This window comes from Manduca sexta, chromosome 17 (genome assembly GCF_014839805.1).
Source record: "Manduca sexta isolate Smith_Timp_Sample1 chromosome 17, JHU_Msex_v1.0, whole genome shotgun sequence".
Lineage (NCBI taxonomy): Eukaryota > Metazoa > Arthropoda > Insecta > Lepidoptera > Sphingidae > Manduca > Manduca sexta.
Window position 1 is genome coordinate 11,915,533 of NC_051131.1, and position 18,695 is coordinate 11,934,227.

At 36.1% G+C, this 18,695-nt stretch overlaps 1 protein-coding gene across 6 annotated transcripts in view; it reads right to left on the reverse strand.

The window, feature by feature from the left end:
* Window positions 1-18,695, reverse strand: part of LOC115449350 (rho GTPase-activating protein 21-B) — a 412,582-nt gene that overhangs the window by 18,419 nt on the left and 375,468 nt on the right. For 5 of the 6 annotated variants that reach the window (XM_037439479.1, XM_037439478.1, XM_037439481.1 and 2 more), the window contains one exon: window positions 11,955-11,990. The exons of the other annotated variant lie outside the window; for it this stretch is intronic. In XM_037439479.1, the coding sequence (XP_037295376.1) occupies window positions 11,955-11,990 (36 nt within the window). The remainder of the gene's footprint in view (window positions 1-11,954; window positions 11,991-18,695) is intronic. 6 annotated transcript variants of the gene reach the window in all.

Consider the following 18,695-nt stretch of genomic DNA (forward strand, 5'->3'; position numbering starts at 1 on the left):
ATAACAGATTAAAACTGACTCTACATTGTCTACAAAAGCAGTGTGCGATTATCCATAATTTCCTTAGTAGCAATAATTATCTTGTATTATTCTTATCTCATCCAATAGAATAATGCAGTTGGCACACTGCAATAGAACTTTCTCGAAACACAAAATAACACGCGAACAGCACGCGGGTACTGCACCAAAAAAAAACGCTTTTTGACTGACAAATCGACTCATGTAATTTATTCATAAACTGAACGAAAATCATTAATTTTAGTTTACATTCTGTACAGAGATGTTCTTAGAACAGAAATTCAATGTTTATTATTTACGTTAGTGGCCAATATTTAGTGTAACGTTTAGCTTCGTTGGTTTTTTGATAGTTCGCAGGTATTGTGCTGCACACCGTACTTTGGAATGCCGGTTGAATTTCTGCCGATGATACCAGATTTAATTCTGTCCAGCCAGTTCTGTTTACTTTAGAAATTGTTTGATTTCCGGTCCACGGTTATTGGTCCATTAGTATAATGTTTTTTTATACTTAGAAGTTAAAAATATTCGCAGTGTGATGCAGTTTTTGCGCAAATGTTGTATGTAGAGTTGGTGAACTTTGTAGCGATAAATTTGTATTATTATTTAGAGACGAATGAATTCTCGGATGCAATAATGTTTGTAAAATTAATAAACGACCTCACAGTCCTAGGTAGCCGTTACTGTTGCCTCGGGTTATATTTTGATATTGAGTCCTTTATCTATTCTTTATTTTAACTCAGGCTTAAAGTTTATCATTCATCCATTCTTAACATTTCGAACAACTTTAAATTAATTATAAATGTTTAATCTATGTATAATTTAAATTTATATCACCATTAATAAACTTTCTCATCAGTTTGTTTACAACAAACTTTCTGCCTACCTAATAATGCCTAAATGAACAATGAAGCTATTACAGCTCAATTCGAATCGATAATTTTCGTCAAGACAAATGAGATAATTACGTATAGAAAGTAGACAAATTGGCAAACGAGTAACTACCCACGTGCAATACATCTCACGCGGAAACATCTCGTCTGGATGCGGCGCGTGGGCACGATTGTTTTAACGCCATCTATTGAGCAACGCGCGAAAGTGACACGTAATATTATGACTAACAGAGATCGCTTCTTACGACATGATAAATTGATAAGTCCTATGGACATTGTTGTCCTGTCTAGAGCGGCTCAATGATTGCCATTCTATTGTTGCACAAAGAATTGTCTTTATCTTTTGACAGCTATTTGTTCACGATTGACACTATTATAGATCGTAACGTTTTCAAAGGCTTACACTTAGAACGGAAATAAGTTCAAACATATTTATTTCAAACAGTGATTAATATTGTACAGGAACTTTCCAAAAACAGGTAATGTCAAAAAAGACGAGAGGAATGACAGCGCAAAACTTATAAGGCAGACGTGAGCTCAGCATTTCCCATGCGTTCAAAATAAATATTTCGTAACAAGCAATGTTCTTTTAGAAAATGATTAACATTTATTTACAATGCTTGTGCCATTTATGGCAACCAAGTGTCATTACGCACGTAAAAAGGTCATTCGCTTCTATCCAAATTTTTTAAATAATATCATTCTAATATTAATGCATAAAATATCAATTTCAATATCGTTTCTAGTAAAATTTATAGTCTAATCCAAAGTGTGTTGTGGTGTAGTTCGTTGACCCCGGTAGAGTGCGGACGGATAAACGCATTGCATTGTGCGTGCGCGCATACAACCGATTGTAGGATAAGCAGTTGGCAGGGAGCCTGCGATGAGCTTCAGCGATACCAGTGCTTTTGAATGGATTCGGAGAAACAATGCAACCATTCAATTATATTAAGACTCGAGACGTATCGATTTAGAGCGGCTGTATTACGAAATATGAGAGATCATCTATACTTAAAATTAGACGTGAGTCTATAAAATCTATAGATTCTGTTCCGTTTATAAGTAAATGAAATCTCTCCAAACATTCGACGCGTTAAAAATTACACACGTTACACTTCAGCGTGAATCACCGCAGAAACAGGTGGTCCGGTGTGTCGGACCAAATTAGGCATACCTAATTTCATTCGATTACCATAAAGTTCCGCGAATCCATAAATCTGCACGGGCGAAATACATTTTTATACTAATGAGGTTCGAGAAGTGCCAAAAAACTTTGGTAACGCGGAACGTTCTGTACTCTGACTGGATCGTAAATGTGAAAAGACTAAGTACGAATGCATCAACATTGATCAATTTAATGAGCGCCCGAAGCAAGACCATGTGTTGTTGCGACTGCGTATATAAGGGTTGTAATTACACGACATGGTATTATTAACATAGCATGTGCATAATATTGAGCTCAATCTAAATATTTCATTTCATGAGGATAAGGTTTAATTTACAAAATTCTAATGAAACATACAAGAAGATTACGTACGTATTTAGTGGTTTTTCTTTTCTTAATTAGTTACTGTAATGGCAGGGATGCGTCTCGATACAAGCTTGAACTAATCCCGGTTATGTTTAGTAAACTAAATAAAACTATTAACCCAGATTAATATACTATCAGTGCTGTCGACAGCCCTAGTTCACGCGATTCGCAGAAGCCAGACACTCGGTCTGTGGCCGCTCGGCGCACGCGCATGCACCGGTCGTACCGCGGCCAAAGTTCGGCCTATACCACACTAAGATACAGAATATAAACAAAACTTTATAGGGGACTTACATCTTTGATACAACTTCATATATTATTATATTACTATGCTGCGGATTCTTGTGTACGAAAGCTCGTCTGGAAGATTGGCCATTAATATTGTTTTTGTGTTGATAATCTTAGGTATTTAGAGAGATTTGAGTAATCATTGACATTGAAATTATGTTAAACAGTTTAAATGTAATAAAAATATAAAAGTCAATAACCTAATCTTGAAGAAAATTATTTAAATTGATTCATTATTGAAATCGTCGCGACAAATATGTATAATTTACATATTATTATTTGTTAAGTTCTTGCTATTGAGAGAGTAAAGAGGGGAGACGCAGTAAAGTCACTTGTTCGTGCCACGAAAAAAAATAAGAAACTATTTCCATTTTTTTTTTATGAATTTTGTTACTTATAAATGTATATGTAGAAGTCAGTTTTGTATAAAAATGTACCACTGAGAGGTACCTTCCAACTAATCAAAGAATTTTATCAAAACAACAATTTATAGATAATCAACTTAAAAAAAACATTCCACTTTCAAAATTAACATAGTTTGACAAACGTTACAATTTCCATTGATCTCTCCGCTCTCCGGCCCGTAGAGTCCATAATGGCCTCTATATTGGCAGTTGGCACATAATTTATGTACCATACCATATGCTGGCACAATTCGTTTAAGTGTTCCGCTGATATACGTATCAATTTACCGGCCCTGATGATACTTTATGATGTATCGCAAAAAGCTTTCGCCTGTTCTAGGAAGGAGTCATTTATTGTCGAATAGGTCTTAGGTTTAAGTGGTGTATTGAAGTTGTCTTTATTACATTAATGTATATAGGTATACTGAACGTTTTATCTAATTTGCATAGAATATTTATATTCCTTTTAAATAAACACGATTGTCCAGTTTTAACACTTTTCCTTGAGAGTCATATTATCAAACAAAAAGTACTAGGGTAATGCCTTATCAAATATGTTTACAAGGCCTGTGTTTTCATATTATTGTTCAGAAAGGATCGTAAACATGTCAGTCAGATTGTTGATGTTTTAATTAAATTTACAAACTTCCGAACGAGAACATTTTTAAAGCTAAGTTACGAAACACAATAATAATTAGTTCAGCGATACTAATATCAAAGTACCCAATAAAACACTACAACACGCTTAGCTCTAACAGATGCTACGATAACTTATTAGAAAACAACCACGTCACAATAAAAGCATCGATTCAAATAGCTCTATTATGCAATTAAGTGCTCGGCCTGCACACTTAGCGGCGCATCTGCGTCTAACTGTCTGAAACGTTTCTAATAACTTATAATGAGCTAGTGCCATCCTGTAGGAACGAGGCATCCGTTCCTAGAATACAGGCGAACACTCAGACAGATGCGGATTTAAAATAAAATATACTGTCAGGTACTTTTTTAAACAGAGCGTGTCTTGTGCAATATTAGACCGTTCATGGTTCGGGGGGCTTGGGCCGACTTCACTGCCTTCTGAGTCCGTCAATGTTCGCCCGCATAGACAGACAGACGCTTGCATAATTTAAAATAAAAGACAGTTGGTGCGCGACACAATGAGTGAACAGTACGACGAATAAATTAGAAAGAACACTTGGGTTACGTTGTCTGCACCGAACCGATAGACAGGACGACGCTTACGTTTAAAAATAGAATTACGAACGTAATTAATCAGCCTTTGAGTAATTACTGTTTTGTCATTTCCTTCCTTACGTCAATTAATTTGAGTGTCGGAGATTTTCATAAAATGAATCACAAATTTAGAATATTTTTAGCTATAGACAGTAAAGAGTACACGTGCGGTAATTATAACCTTCTGATCGGGCGATGTGTTTGTTATGTCTTGTGTTCGAACTTATGACGAGTAAGGTTAGGTTAAAAATAAAAATTATGACAGGTTCAGTTTACATTTTCTTATTTTATTTTGACATGTTAAGAACTCGGCGCTACAATATATTTGGGTGATCTATTAGAATAATTTCAATATTTAACTAATAATAGATTGTAATAAAAATATAGAGTTAGTGTTGTTTTATGTTGTCTTACTGCATCTTCACAACGTTGTAAATACTCGAGTCGATTGTTGGAAACGATTGATTTTATGCCCAACGTGTCTACTGCATTTCCACGAGCCGTGAAATAAATCTTGAAATGATCGTAAAAAACTATATAAAACCGTTTCAATTATACACACGAGCGAGCGGCGGGACATCAAAGGAAAACGTTGGAGTTTTCATTGAAAAAAACTTTTTGTTACCATTATTATGGTTTATTTTTAAAGTTTTCTTTATTAAGGTTAACCAGGGCGGTTGATGCTTCTTCGTTGAGTGCTTTAAACGGGGATGTTATGTTTGATCGATCGATCATCGCACCTTGGTTTTGATTTATTTACCTTGTTTCCTTGATTGTGTTCCAAGTGTATCTATCTGGAAGAATTTTTTGTTGCACAGGGTTTTAACATTATTTTGACGTGTTTTTGACCATCATTGTTTCCACACTTCGCGAGGACGTACATGTTTTGATGTTGTTACAATCTTGAGTTATTAGCGTTATGGCCTTTCAGATATAAACTACAAGCCATTTGTATTAACATATTGTCAACAACTATAAAAATCCAAAAGACATTTATTCGGAGTATGTGGGATTATTTGAATTTTTTATAGTATAACTATTTATTTCCTAAAATATAGTTTAGTATCATGTATGTGTGTTAATCAGTCCTCGGATATAACTTATGTTACTTCGTAAACAAGGAAAATGAACCCTAATACAGGCTAATAAAATGACGGATTGCACCATCCATCATGTCGACGAGAGAAAAACTTTCTCACAATACTACCAACAAACATATCTGAACTACGCAATAACTGGCATTGAAAGACGTATCTTCTATTTAATTCTACATTCAGTTAATACATAATATTATTTCAATAATAGATCAGTAATATTTTAACGTAGTTTTATTTATTATTGGTTCAATAAATACTTTCACATTGATAAGATATATTTAAAAACAATAGATTTTCTTTATCATTAATTTTCTTTAATTACTTATTCTGAAAAACTAATAGTTTACATTGTATTGTAGAAATCACTTTGCAATACTTTAATAATAATACAGGAATTTACTAAATACTGTTTAGTACAAACTTATTAATAGAATTATTAATAACTTGAATTCACAAGGCAACCCTATAGAATGTCCCATATGTTAATTATATCACAACACACACCACGCGTTTATCCCTGAGGGAGTAGGCAGAGGTGTAACCAGGGCACCCATTTTTCGACAAGTATGTTCCGTCCCATAATATGATAGGAGGCGAATATATTAGGCACAAATTCCAGGCTTCGGACTGATAGTGACAAGAAAAATCCAAATATCACTTTTCTCGACTCGGGATATGAATCCGAGACCTCAGAACAGAAGTCGTAACGCGCATGCAATACAACTACTCCACCAGCCAGTACATAATATCAGCCCTGTATTATATACCGTCCTACTTTAATTACTAGTGAGATGGTTTAGGAGTCAGGCAACCCCGCTGGCCTAGTGCGGGTTGAAAGACTTCACATACATTCGAATTCCTAATGTAGAATCCGACATACGTTAACGACTCTACAATTTTAAGGGCCATAAAAATACCGAAAGATTTGTCCCTACACTGTATCACTTGATCAAAGGGACTAGGTCAATGGCACGAGAGCTATACAACTATTTTGGAAATAGCTTACAATGTGGCAACCGCATCCACTTGCCAAACGGTCAATAAAAACGATCGTGTGAAACGTGTCAGAGTTTGGAACCGAGCTGACACTTGTTTACGATTTTGAGGATAGCTCTCGTACTATCAGACTTGGCATCTCGTAAACACGCATTCGTTACGTCATATTGATTTTTTTGTGATTTATTGATTTTGATACGGTCCCGCAATCTGAGTTGTACACGTAATGTCTAGTTATAAGTTGTAAGCATTAAAAAAGTTTTTCGTAAACTCTAGAGAAGTTAAATAGAAAAAAAGATTTGTGTGAAAATTCGTCATTTTTTAAAGTAAGATATGCATAATGAAAAATATCTTTTCTCTTTCAACACAATAAGAAAAAGTGTATCAGAGATTTGTTCAACCACTGAGAGCTTTGATTAAGCTTGTGTGGAATGTTCGATGATTTCAAAGTTTAAATGTCTAGTTTAAATGTAATTTCGTTTAATTTAAGAAAAGTCGGATGAATTCTATGAATTTTCATTGTGCTTCCATTGGGCACGTACCTACATAACATTATCCTTAATATTTGATAAATGACGAAGACTTACAAACATTACATACGCATCACGTTCTTCCAAAAATTGTACCGGGAAATTCCCTGTCATATACAAAAAAAATCTACTACAACATTAAAAATATCTGTAAAACATTCACAGTTGTAAATATCATGTCGCTTTTTAACACATCGTGCGAGATGCAAGCTGCAAAGGACCGCGTTGTTCAGAAATGTTTCAGATTTCTTAAAATTGAAGTATACATTCCAAACAATCGAATTTAAGCTGTATTATGACGTAATTAACCTCATTTTATGTTAACAATATAATGATTTACGCATGCAAGGCAAAGTAACTCTACTGTAATACGGTGAGTGGAGTGGGTTCAACATAGAGTGTCAATTGACAAGTATTGATCATTCTTCGTCACACACAACTATGCTGGCCTGTAATTTGGAATCAATACTTTAAGTTTGACGTGTTGATTGGAAAATCACTTTAATTTCGATAAATATTCGGTTTGGATCATTTCTGCACAACTCGGTTCACTGAGTGACACTATGTTTACGAGCTCCGATGTTGGTTGCGAAAGAGGTTTAAATCGGACCATCCAGTGGCCACCGTGTCGGGCCACACGTACACCACCCGATATAAATACTGTACGATAAACTCTTCGGATTGCTTGATGCCGGCTGTCATGTAAGAATGTTAGTTTTGGTATTAAGTGTTTGACTGTTTATACCAAATAAAAATGTTATTGAGTAATGGAACGTTTGAAGATTTATCTGGTTTGAGTGTTTATCATCGAAATTGAATAATTTTTCCGATTTTATCGCGGTTTTTTGTATTACGATTTTCTCCCGACGTTTCGAAGACTTTGTAGCGTTTATGGCCACAGGGCTGACTGAGGTGTAGGTCGTCCGAAAAGTCAAAGATACAAGTTTTTTTTTTGTTATTTTACAAATAGCATTCGCGTAACCATAATAAAACATGATGAGTGTTTATGCATTATTATATATACTTGCGGTGGTACCTGAACTAAGACGATTTGGATCATAATAAGCAAATTTTTTTTTTCAAATTCTTAGTTCTACACGAGACCAATGCGTGGCACATAAACATATTTAAAGATTAACTATTCTAAGATTTATATCCACGTGAATGTTAAATGGCCTAAAACAAGACCGCGTGCATAATGAAAATACATTTATAGATCTCTCGTAATTTGAACACCGCTTTATTATTATTGTTGGTGATTATCCAGAAGCAGAGCGGTAATCACATTTTACGTTTGGCATCGGTTCAGTGTAGCGCAACGAAACATTAGCGAGTTATTTCACAAATGATTGTGTTCTGTGTTATGCCTTTTGTTAAATAATAAAAAAAAAAATGTATGTATTGTTTAGTTTGTGTCCGTATTGGCATCGAATTTCGTTTTTCATGCTAGAGCCGATAAATTCCCCTGTTTCCCCCACGGGAGCTAACTTTTTATTAAACCAGAATGAGTAATATTTAATTAAACCATTTGTAAAATACTCGACAGTAACTTTGGTTAACACACCAACAATAGATAGTAAAAGTTTGGACTTCATTACATAGCGGTCTACTTCCTGCGACCGTCTTCATAGATGAATATTTCTATTCCATAAATTGAACGCCCTCTGCATAGACTAGCTGTCTACGAAAAAAAATAGTAATCCTAAATTAGAGACCACTCACTTAGACATCGCTTCATTGTTTTTAGAATGCGCTTTGTTTTTAAGAAACCCGAAAGCGTACTATTAGAACTGATGGGAAATGCTTAACAGTCAATATGTTAAAAGCAGGCTTTACGTCTAGACTTTGGCCTTATTCCCGGGGAAAAGACACGTGTATATCAATTAGTAGTTCTCTATATGTTGTATGAGCTTACCCACCACTAATGTGGAGGACAATTGGAAAAATACCAACTTCTAAACTATTTCGTCTTATTAACCGACTTAGATCCAAAAACACTATATCACTAACCGCGATTTTTCAATAAACGACCGAAAAATCCACTAATCGGAACAACGCTTTTTTGACATACTCACACATGCATTATTTTGATTGGTTAATTCTCGGATACGTATTGGAGATTGAGATCGGTATCGTTTATTGAAAACGGCTGTAAGATATAAATTACTTGTTTGCTGTCATCAAGGGCGATGATTCGCGATTCGCGGCCGCACGCCTGTGTTGTCATCGTCATTGATTGCATACAAACGATATGAGTTATGAAACCTGTTAGTTTGGAGTTGTTGTGCCATGATGCGACCCATTGACGCCGTAAACAGACGATGAGATTGACAGCGGTGTTTCATCATAAATTATTTGACACGTATCGTCTGTAGTGGCTTTAGGGCGCGGAAAATTAAAATTACTTTTTATTAATTTTTATTTTGTTCGAAACTTACACGTTTTTATTTTACATCTACGGCTCAAGTAACTTATTGTAAAGTGTTATTTGCAAGTAGATAAGTATGTGGTTTCATTTAGTAAAGCGACGTCAAAATGACCCGGTAAATACTTCTTTCGTTTAAGTTTAAAATTAAAAAAACAGTAACCAGAAGATAATAAATTTGAATCCAGTATTTGAAATAAAAGGAAATGAGCGACGTTTATTTTCGTCAAAGGATACAGAAATCAGAACCTATTTCCGTCCACAAAATACCTGAGGATATACACCTTAAAAATAGCATAACAAACGACTGACATCATTATGAGGATGCCTTTAATCCGACCTGACAGAACCCTCCTAAAGGGCCGGCAATTTTGATAAACGCTTAGTTCCTTTAAAAATGTGCATAGTTCAGGACGTTAAACACGTCCGTCACGGCATCGTGTCACGTCGCACGACAACACACGTCACGTCGCATTTTGTAATACCACCTCATCTGCCATTAACATGTTAAAGCGAGATTATATCACAATTTACACATCCCGCGCGACGAGATGATCGACTAGTGTACATTGTGTCTAATTTCACGCTGCCTCCAGTGCCGGAATACGTTCCAGGCAAGCCTTATGTTTAAGGTAAAGAGGAACGGCAAACGTAAAAATAGTCCTTAAATTCATAATAATAAGACGTAGAACCAATACGAATTTTAAGAATTTATTTGAAATTGTTGTAAGAAGAAATATAGACGACTGGGTAATTCATTTGAAATGTAAAATGGTGTATTCTGTTTCCTTCCTGTACCGTCTTCTATTGCTTGTGAAGTCGACAAATAAGTTTTTTTGTGCTATGTCAAATTATTAAAATTATAAATAAAATCTCTCTAAACGTGGGGAATATGTATACCGCGAACTGGTCCTGACTACTGCAACACGGTTGACAATAGTGCGCATTGAAGACGTACCGTGGCGTGGGCCACGCATGTCCTTAATACTACAATTCGTTGGCACGCGCCACTGAATAATACAATTCCAAATTGGACGTGTTCAAGGATGAGGTATTGCGCGCCCGCAGGCTCTATTTGCAGGTGGGTCACGCGCGCACCGCCACCATGGCGTCATATCCTCCGTTCAATTGACCACTGTAATTAATAAAAGAATTGCGCGCACGCACGCCGCTACTATGTTCGGTGATCGTCGCCGTCGTCGCATTGTTGACGAGTTGCCGAATTGTTGTCGAATGACACCTGCGTCGATCCAACTGCGAGACATTGATACGCATGATTTGACGCTGATTCACACAGTTTGCTCCATTTTTGGTGTTGTTTTTGAGTTTATTTTTGGACGACAAACAGTCGACTAGAGGTCGATATAATGTCGTTTTCGATTTAATATCTCATAAGCCGACCTAGGATGAATTGAAGATCAAGTTTACACGGACGTTTAAGGTGAACGTCGCACTCTGTCTCGGGTAGCTATAGTCTGGTAATGACTATGAAAAAACTTAAACACAAGGTAAACAGCCATCCATCACGGCGAAATAAAAAAAAGCATATTTTATGAGTTTATTACGATAGTGCCGTGAGACTTAAAAATATCTTGCGCGATGATGCAAAAGCACAGATAGGCAAATGTAGCTTAAACTCGTGTCAAGGTGGTTAAGGGCTGAGGCTTAAGATTCTATGGTAACGCGCCCATTGAGTTGTCGGTCACGATTGTTGCCAAACGGTCCCAAGTCTGCAACTGTATGGCTTAATAATGACGTTATCCATTACATGAACGAAATAAATTAGACAAGGGCTAAAGGAAACTGCAGGGCAATAAAAAGAGGAATTCGAGATTTATGGCTGGCTGATAGAGATATGTTTTGAGTCCGAATATTACGGACGACGAAAATCCGCCGCAGTTTTTGATATTATGACAGGCAAACTTATCCCTATGAGAGCACCTACTCTATTAACTTCATTATTCTTGAATAGAAATAAACCTATCAATACTAAACACAGGGCGGAAAGTTTACGGAATTGTATAACCATCGTGCAGGCAATGTAGTCACGTGGTGCGGGTAGTCCCGAGCTGTCATTACCAAGCCCTTTCTAGGCGCCTCGCCTCGCTGGCGGGGCGTGCGAGGCCGCGCGTCGAGCCTGCCTTCCCTTTAAAGAATCGACAGCCGATGAGTTCAAGGCGTCGCGAGATATGGACAATCGATTGTTTCATATGTGCGTGCAGGTCTATGAGGAAATGGTAAAATATGAGACACATTGATCCTACTATAGATAATAAATTTTATAATAATGATACGTAACATCGTATTCGGCGACGGTTATATCGTGGTTCGAGAATATGACCGGTGAATCAATTACATTGTTGTCTCCCCTTTATTAGAATAAAATCATGAGTTTATACAAATGTAATATCGAAATGATATCACGATTTTGTGCTTTGCTCTAGGAAGCCGGCAAGTTACTATATAGTTAAAACCTATTAGATGATAAAAACAGTATGAAAGTATAGAAGATGAGAAATAAATCGATAAGAGTAATACATACTGATTCAGTAATACTAGAGCTGACTGCACGACATACCTGTAACGAAACAACGTAAAAAAATTAGACAATGAATCGGTAAACAAGTGACGGCTTTAAATTAAAATAAAATTATTTGTAAAATTAATTTAGAGTAAGTCAAATCACTAACGGACGTCCATCTGTAAGGTGGATGAACTACCTATTATAAGTCGCTGAAAGCTCCGCTGCTTCTCTTGACTGGTCCGTTTGCAAATGACCGTTTACAAAAACCCACACCAAGTGTCCGACTTTGGAATTCAACTCAGAACTCCTAATCAAATCTCCATGAGCCTATACGTCGACATTAGACCGGTGAAGCGAACATTTCCTTATTAAAATTAGTGTTGACTATATCGGAAAATATTTTATCTGATTCATTGGGTCGTAAAAGTTTGACGTAAATATGTAATTTTTCCTTGTTAATTTGTATGCCGTAACGATTGGGCGGTTTGAGTGATTCAATACGGGTGTAACAATGAGTTCCCACAGTACGTCACAGCTGTATAATTAGATACAATATTACGTATGTGTAATTTGATGGGTAATCTATAACACAGACCAACAGGGCCCTTATTCTGTATGATAGTGTAAACGCGTAACGCGGCCGTGTCATGTTATCTTCGAGAAATGTGTGTGGAATGGTATTCTGTAAGCCAAATTTCTATAGTACTAAACATGATGGGTTGTGTTACGTGCTTGTTACGCACTGTCAAAATAACGTGCGGGATAGAGAATAAGGCCCTTGACTTGACTATTATCTAAATGAAATTACATGTAATGTGAAAATGAACAATTTGTTTAATATTTATTTTATTAACCCTTACACAAAAACTCTACTCGATGATAGTCTCTTTAATATCATATTTGAAGTCAATTTTAACCAGTATAATCATTAATTATTATAAAGCTTAACACACAGTTCTTTTTATTAAGAACGTTAAATTGATTTTTTTGTCATGATTATGGCCATAGTTTCTTTTTTTAATGCTTTGAATGACGAGGCGAGCTTGCCGTTCGTTTGATGGTAGGCGATACGACCGCCCATAAACAGTAGAAACACCATCCAACACCTTAAATTACAAAGTATTGTCTCATATTCCACTGCGCTCGCTATCCTGAGACATGAGATGTTAAGTCATACGTACAGTACTTAAACTGGCTACAATGTCCTTCAAACAGGAACACAACAGTGACTACACACTAGCTGCTTGGCGGCAGAAGTAGACATTGAGGTGGTACCTGCCCAGAAGGACTCTCACATATGTCCTACCGCCAGTAAAAATATGGCTGATGTTACTGCTTTATGTAAGAATCTCGGGCCCTACTCTCAATCGAGCAATGTTTCATCTCGGTATCGGTAGTGCAAAAAGTAAAGCCCTTATCAGGTCCTAGACCTTTATATTGCTCACAGAGCTCAGGGTCAATGCACGCTTGATATAACAATAAACTTGTTTGAACGATAAAATCATTTTCCATTTTCTCTCGTACTCATCCAAAAGTTTCACGCACAATATTCGCTGGTTCGCCGAAGCGTGACTTTGTCGAAAACGAAATATTACGCATTTTCTACAAGTTACCCAGTGCGTCGACCTTTAGGGAAAATTTACATGACTTTGAATTAAAGAGCTTTAAACAGGTTTCTTTTGAGATCGGGATGATGCGCGGATATCAACCTATTACAGGAGGTATACACAAAGGTCTTTGACTTTTTAAGGTCAAACGCACGTGGCTTGCGATTTAATTAACTATGCCTTTTATGTTAAATGCCTGTTATTTTTCAACAAAACGTTAGTTCGGTCGGTATACAGCGGTTATTTCTTTCGCTTATAAAGTTATACAGTTTCCTCAATTTGTTTCATTATATCAGTTCTTTTGTAAATTATCAAATAAATACAATATTCATACATTTTCTGTCAAAAGTTTAATTTTGTTAGATTACATTATATTAGTTTCTGCCCGCGGCTCGGCCCGCGTGATAAGTTTTCTGGGATAAAAGTCCCGCTTTGTATTTTCCCGGGATGTAAAGTAGCCTATAGCACTCAGGAGGAGTTTAGCTTCCTATTAGTGAAAGAATTTTCAAAATCATTTCAGTAGATCCAGTGACTAAACAAATAAAGTTTTTGTTAAAAGTCAGCAATGCATCGACGCTTCTTCTGGCGTTATCGGAGTTTAAGGGCGATGATTGATCATCTATCATAAAATTTTCTTTTTGCAAACTTTTGCTAATATAATTATAAAGAAAAAACCTGTCAACCGATTATAAGTCGCTCATGTGCTTGCGCCCTTACTAACGGAACCTAAACTAGCGTGGCGCTTGCGCAGTTCGCGTGATGGCGTTTGACGACATTTCAGCATTTAATTACGTTTGTTGAGCGGATTACTGTTCCCCAGCGTAAGTGAGTTTCCGCTCTCTGCGTCAGCTATTTACTTGTAATTTAACGATGTGATTTCGCGGCCGTTGATCTTGAAATCGAGAGTCGAGTATTCCTGCTCTTTGTTTAATATTAGCACAATATTCAGTTCAAATTTCGAACATTCAAGAATGAACATAAGACTGAATATTATTGCCGGTAGCCTACAAAATTAATGTAACCGCCAATCATTGGTTATCGGTGCTAAATATCAGCACGCAACGTAAAAACGATCGATCTTGTAACAACGCTTCACTTGGACATAATTGTTTTGCATAATAAGGTAATGCCTAGTGTACACCGTACTGCACAGTCGATATTAGGGTCGTGCTACACATGTAAGGCTTACGCCACGGTGCGGGCGGGCAACTGGGCCGCGATAATCGACGACCGCCGCGCTAACTGTGCCTTGTGCAACTGTTGCTGGTTGGCGCATGCGCATACTAAGATGTGCGACGATACTAAGACATTTGAATTTGGAAGGATATCAAATACAATTATGTGTATGGAATTTCATTCAAGTTATTTTAATTATAGTATAAATGCGCGTGTAACAAATGTAGGCTAAGATATAAAATTAACGTCGCGTCGCGTCATAAAAGATAATGTGTATAGTCTGGTAAATATTACATTTCAACTAATAAAAATCGTAATCTGCATACTCAATTAATAAATTAAAGTAAAAGACCCAATTTTCTAAGCGCATCCTCTATTGTCATAGCTGAGGCGTGAATAAAGTTTAACAATATCCTTACATTAAATTGCGTATAAACATAACAGTTGGCTAAGCTATACTATAACAGTACTGCATCGCTCGGTGTGATCAGCGGCGCATTATACGGTGCGTAGTATGTGGGTAAAGAAAACCGCAAATATTAGAAATCGCGGACGCGCCGAACGAGTCGAACATACGTTTGAGGTACAACTAAACCTATACTTGAAAACCCACTCGACTGGAACATTTCATTATTTCACTCTCATGTCTAGTTTGCATTAGGTCTATTATTAAGTACATTATAGGATAAACTATGCAGAAATATTTTTTTGACTAATAGAATGCATAATACACAGCTTACGCTGAGTTAGTTATCGTGGTGAGGACATGGTTTCGGTGTACATATACATATATATGTATGTATATTTGCTTTATTTATACGCTTATATTTTTATCAACTTGTTAATTTTTTTTTCTCCTGCGACAATAAATATATTTTTCTTTTTTTTCTTTCCAATGCCCTTTTCGACAGTCTTTCGAATTATGTTGGTCTGTTATAGTCGTATAGTAGCGGAAAACAAATCGTTTGAACAAGCCATTAGGGCAGGTTTTTTAACATACGGTCGATACAACCAGTAATAAACTCTATACGCATCATCAAATATTTGCGTGACCAAGTCCAGGTAAAAAACATGGAATTCCAAAACCCGCCGGTTTCGTGCGCAAACATTTGTACAGTTGTAAAGGCTTGTTTGTCAAAGGCCGTGTTTGTAGGGGACCTATCGAATTGAAAAATATACGAAAAAAATTAAGCGATAAAATGGTGAACAAACCATTAATTTGTTACTTTTTTATATTAATACGGCAGTGCCATCCATGGGTTTGTGCAATAAAAAAATGGCAATATTTGTAGTAAAAATAATGAAATACTATACGTGAAATGAAAAATACGGATAAATTCAGAGAATGTTTTTTTATCATTGAGCACTTGTTTTACACGAGTTGACATAAGACATTTATTTTTTTAATTTTTAAATTATATTTGAACAAGAGGTTCTACAACATATCCTCCCTTAATAAATTAAAAACATAAAATAACAACATAGTAAAATACAGTTTCTTATAAAACTAATACATAACTATGTATTAACTCATACCCATGCCTTTCATGCATTTGATATGCTTTATTGGACACAATGGCTTTGTCAGCAAATCTGCAGGTAGCTCATCTGTAGGCATATACATTAATTCTACAACCTTGTCATTAACTTTTTCCCTAACAAAATGAAACTTTACATCAATGTGCTTAGTCCTATTGTGATGGACTGGATTCAATGCAAGTTTTTGCGCACTTTGACTATCAGAGAAAATAACAACATTTGGTGATTTACCAGTTACTTCAGTGACAAAACGTTTTATAAAACAAGCTTCTTTAGTGGCTGAAGTTAAAGCCATGTATTCGGCTTCTGCCGAAGATAAAGCAATAGTAGGCTGCTTCCGTGATTCCCAAGATATTGGACCACATGCGAACTCGAAATAAAATCCAGTGTATGAACGTCGATCAACTGAACAATTTGCCCAATCTGCATCTGCATAAGCTTGTAGTTTAAAATCTTCCACTTTCCTATAAGTTATACCAACATCTTTAGTGGCACTTAAATAGCGAAGACACCGCTTAGCAGCACGCCAGTGACTCTGATCGTTGTTTGTATTAAATTGGCTCAAATAGCTTACTGTATAAGCTATATCTGGTCTCGTGTTAACAGCCAAAAACATGAGAGATCCAATTAGAGCTTGATATGAATCATTAGACTCACCTGTACCAGGTTCTAATTTCTTTAATGCAAGTGGTGTTGAAATACCTTTGCAATCTTGCATATCATATTTCTTCAACAACTTTTCTATATATGTTCTTTGATATAATTTTATAGAATTTTCTTGCGAACATATATTTATTCCCGTAAAGAAACTAATTATACCTAAATCTTTTGTTGTAAAATATTTTCCAAAATCACATTTAAACTTCTCAAACGTCACATTGTCTTTATAAATAACAACAATGTCATCTACATAAACTGCCAGTATTAAACAGTTTTTTATCCGAAATCTTTTTTGGTAAAAACACAAGGTTCAGAAGGAGTTTGAATAAATCCAATAGCTAACAAAGTTTGTTTTAACTTTGTATTCCAGGCTCTTGGTGCCTGTTTCAGACCATACAAAGATTTTCTTAATAAACAGACTTTATTCTCATCACCTTTACGAACAAAACCTTCAGGTTGTGTCATATATACTTCCTCTTCCAAGTCACCATTTAAGAAAGCTGTGTCGACATCCATATGCCGAACTTTGTACCCTTCCTGCACTGCTAAAGCTAGTAGGGTTCGCAGTGATGAGTTGCGTATAACCGGTGAAAAGGTTTCATGGTAATCTACACCTTCTATTTGTCTGAATCCCTTGGCAACTAATCTAGCCTTGTACTTCACTACGTTACCATCAGCATCTCGTTTTAGCTTATAAACCCATTTACATGGAATGCAGGATTTATGACTTGGTTTATTTACCAAAATCCAAGTTTCCTTTTTTAATAAGGAATTATATTCTTCTTTCATTGAAGAGATCCAATTATCTTTATCGTCTCTAGATATTGCATCATGAAACGTTTTCGGATCATCATTCAGAATATCATTGACAAGAGCACTATATGAAAAATAATCTGGAGGCTTACGTTCTCGTTGAGGATATCTTGACTCAGACCCGCCATAAGGTTCATCATTAGTACCACTTGATGGCAATGAAGATGAATGATCTAAATCACCTGAGTTGTCATCAATATCATCAACAGCATCCACAAAGTCATTTTGCTCTTCCGGCGGCAAAGATGGATTTGCATCAGATGATGAAATCTGCGATAACAAATTAATAACATTGGGATTAAAACTAAGGTTTAAATTATTTTCAGGCATCTCTTTCAGTCCTGTAAAATTATTTTCGAAAAATGTAACATCCCTTGACTTAATTAAGCTTCGTGGCGTTTCCACGTTACGGAAATAATAACTTCTTGGATCATCTGAATATCCAACAAAGATGTGTTCCGTTGCTTTCATGTCTAACTTAGTTCTATGACATGACGGTACATGAACTAAACATCTACATCCAAAAACCTTTAAATGAGACAGGTCACCAGGTGTTTTACCTTCAATTGCGCGATGAGGAGACCGGTTTTTTAAATAAACACTAGTTTCTACTGCATCCTGCCAATATGCCTTAGAAAGCGAACCATGTGACAGCAAAGCGCGAGCCTTTTCTATAATACTGCGATTACAACGTTCACTAACACCATTTTGCTGAGGGCTATATGGAACCGTTGTTTGGTGTTGGATTCCTTGAGAATCTAAGTAGGCCGCCATCTCTTTATTGACATACTCAGTACCATTATCCGATCTCAGTATTTTAATTTTCGCACCAGTCTGTCTCTCAACAAGTGATTGAAATGTAAGAAACTTTGACATGACTTCTGTCTTAGAATTCATACAATAAACAAATATAAAACGCGTATAATCGTCTACAAAAATAATAAAATATTTATTGCCTTTGAAT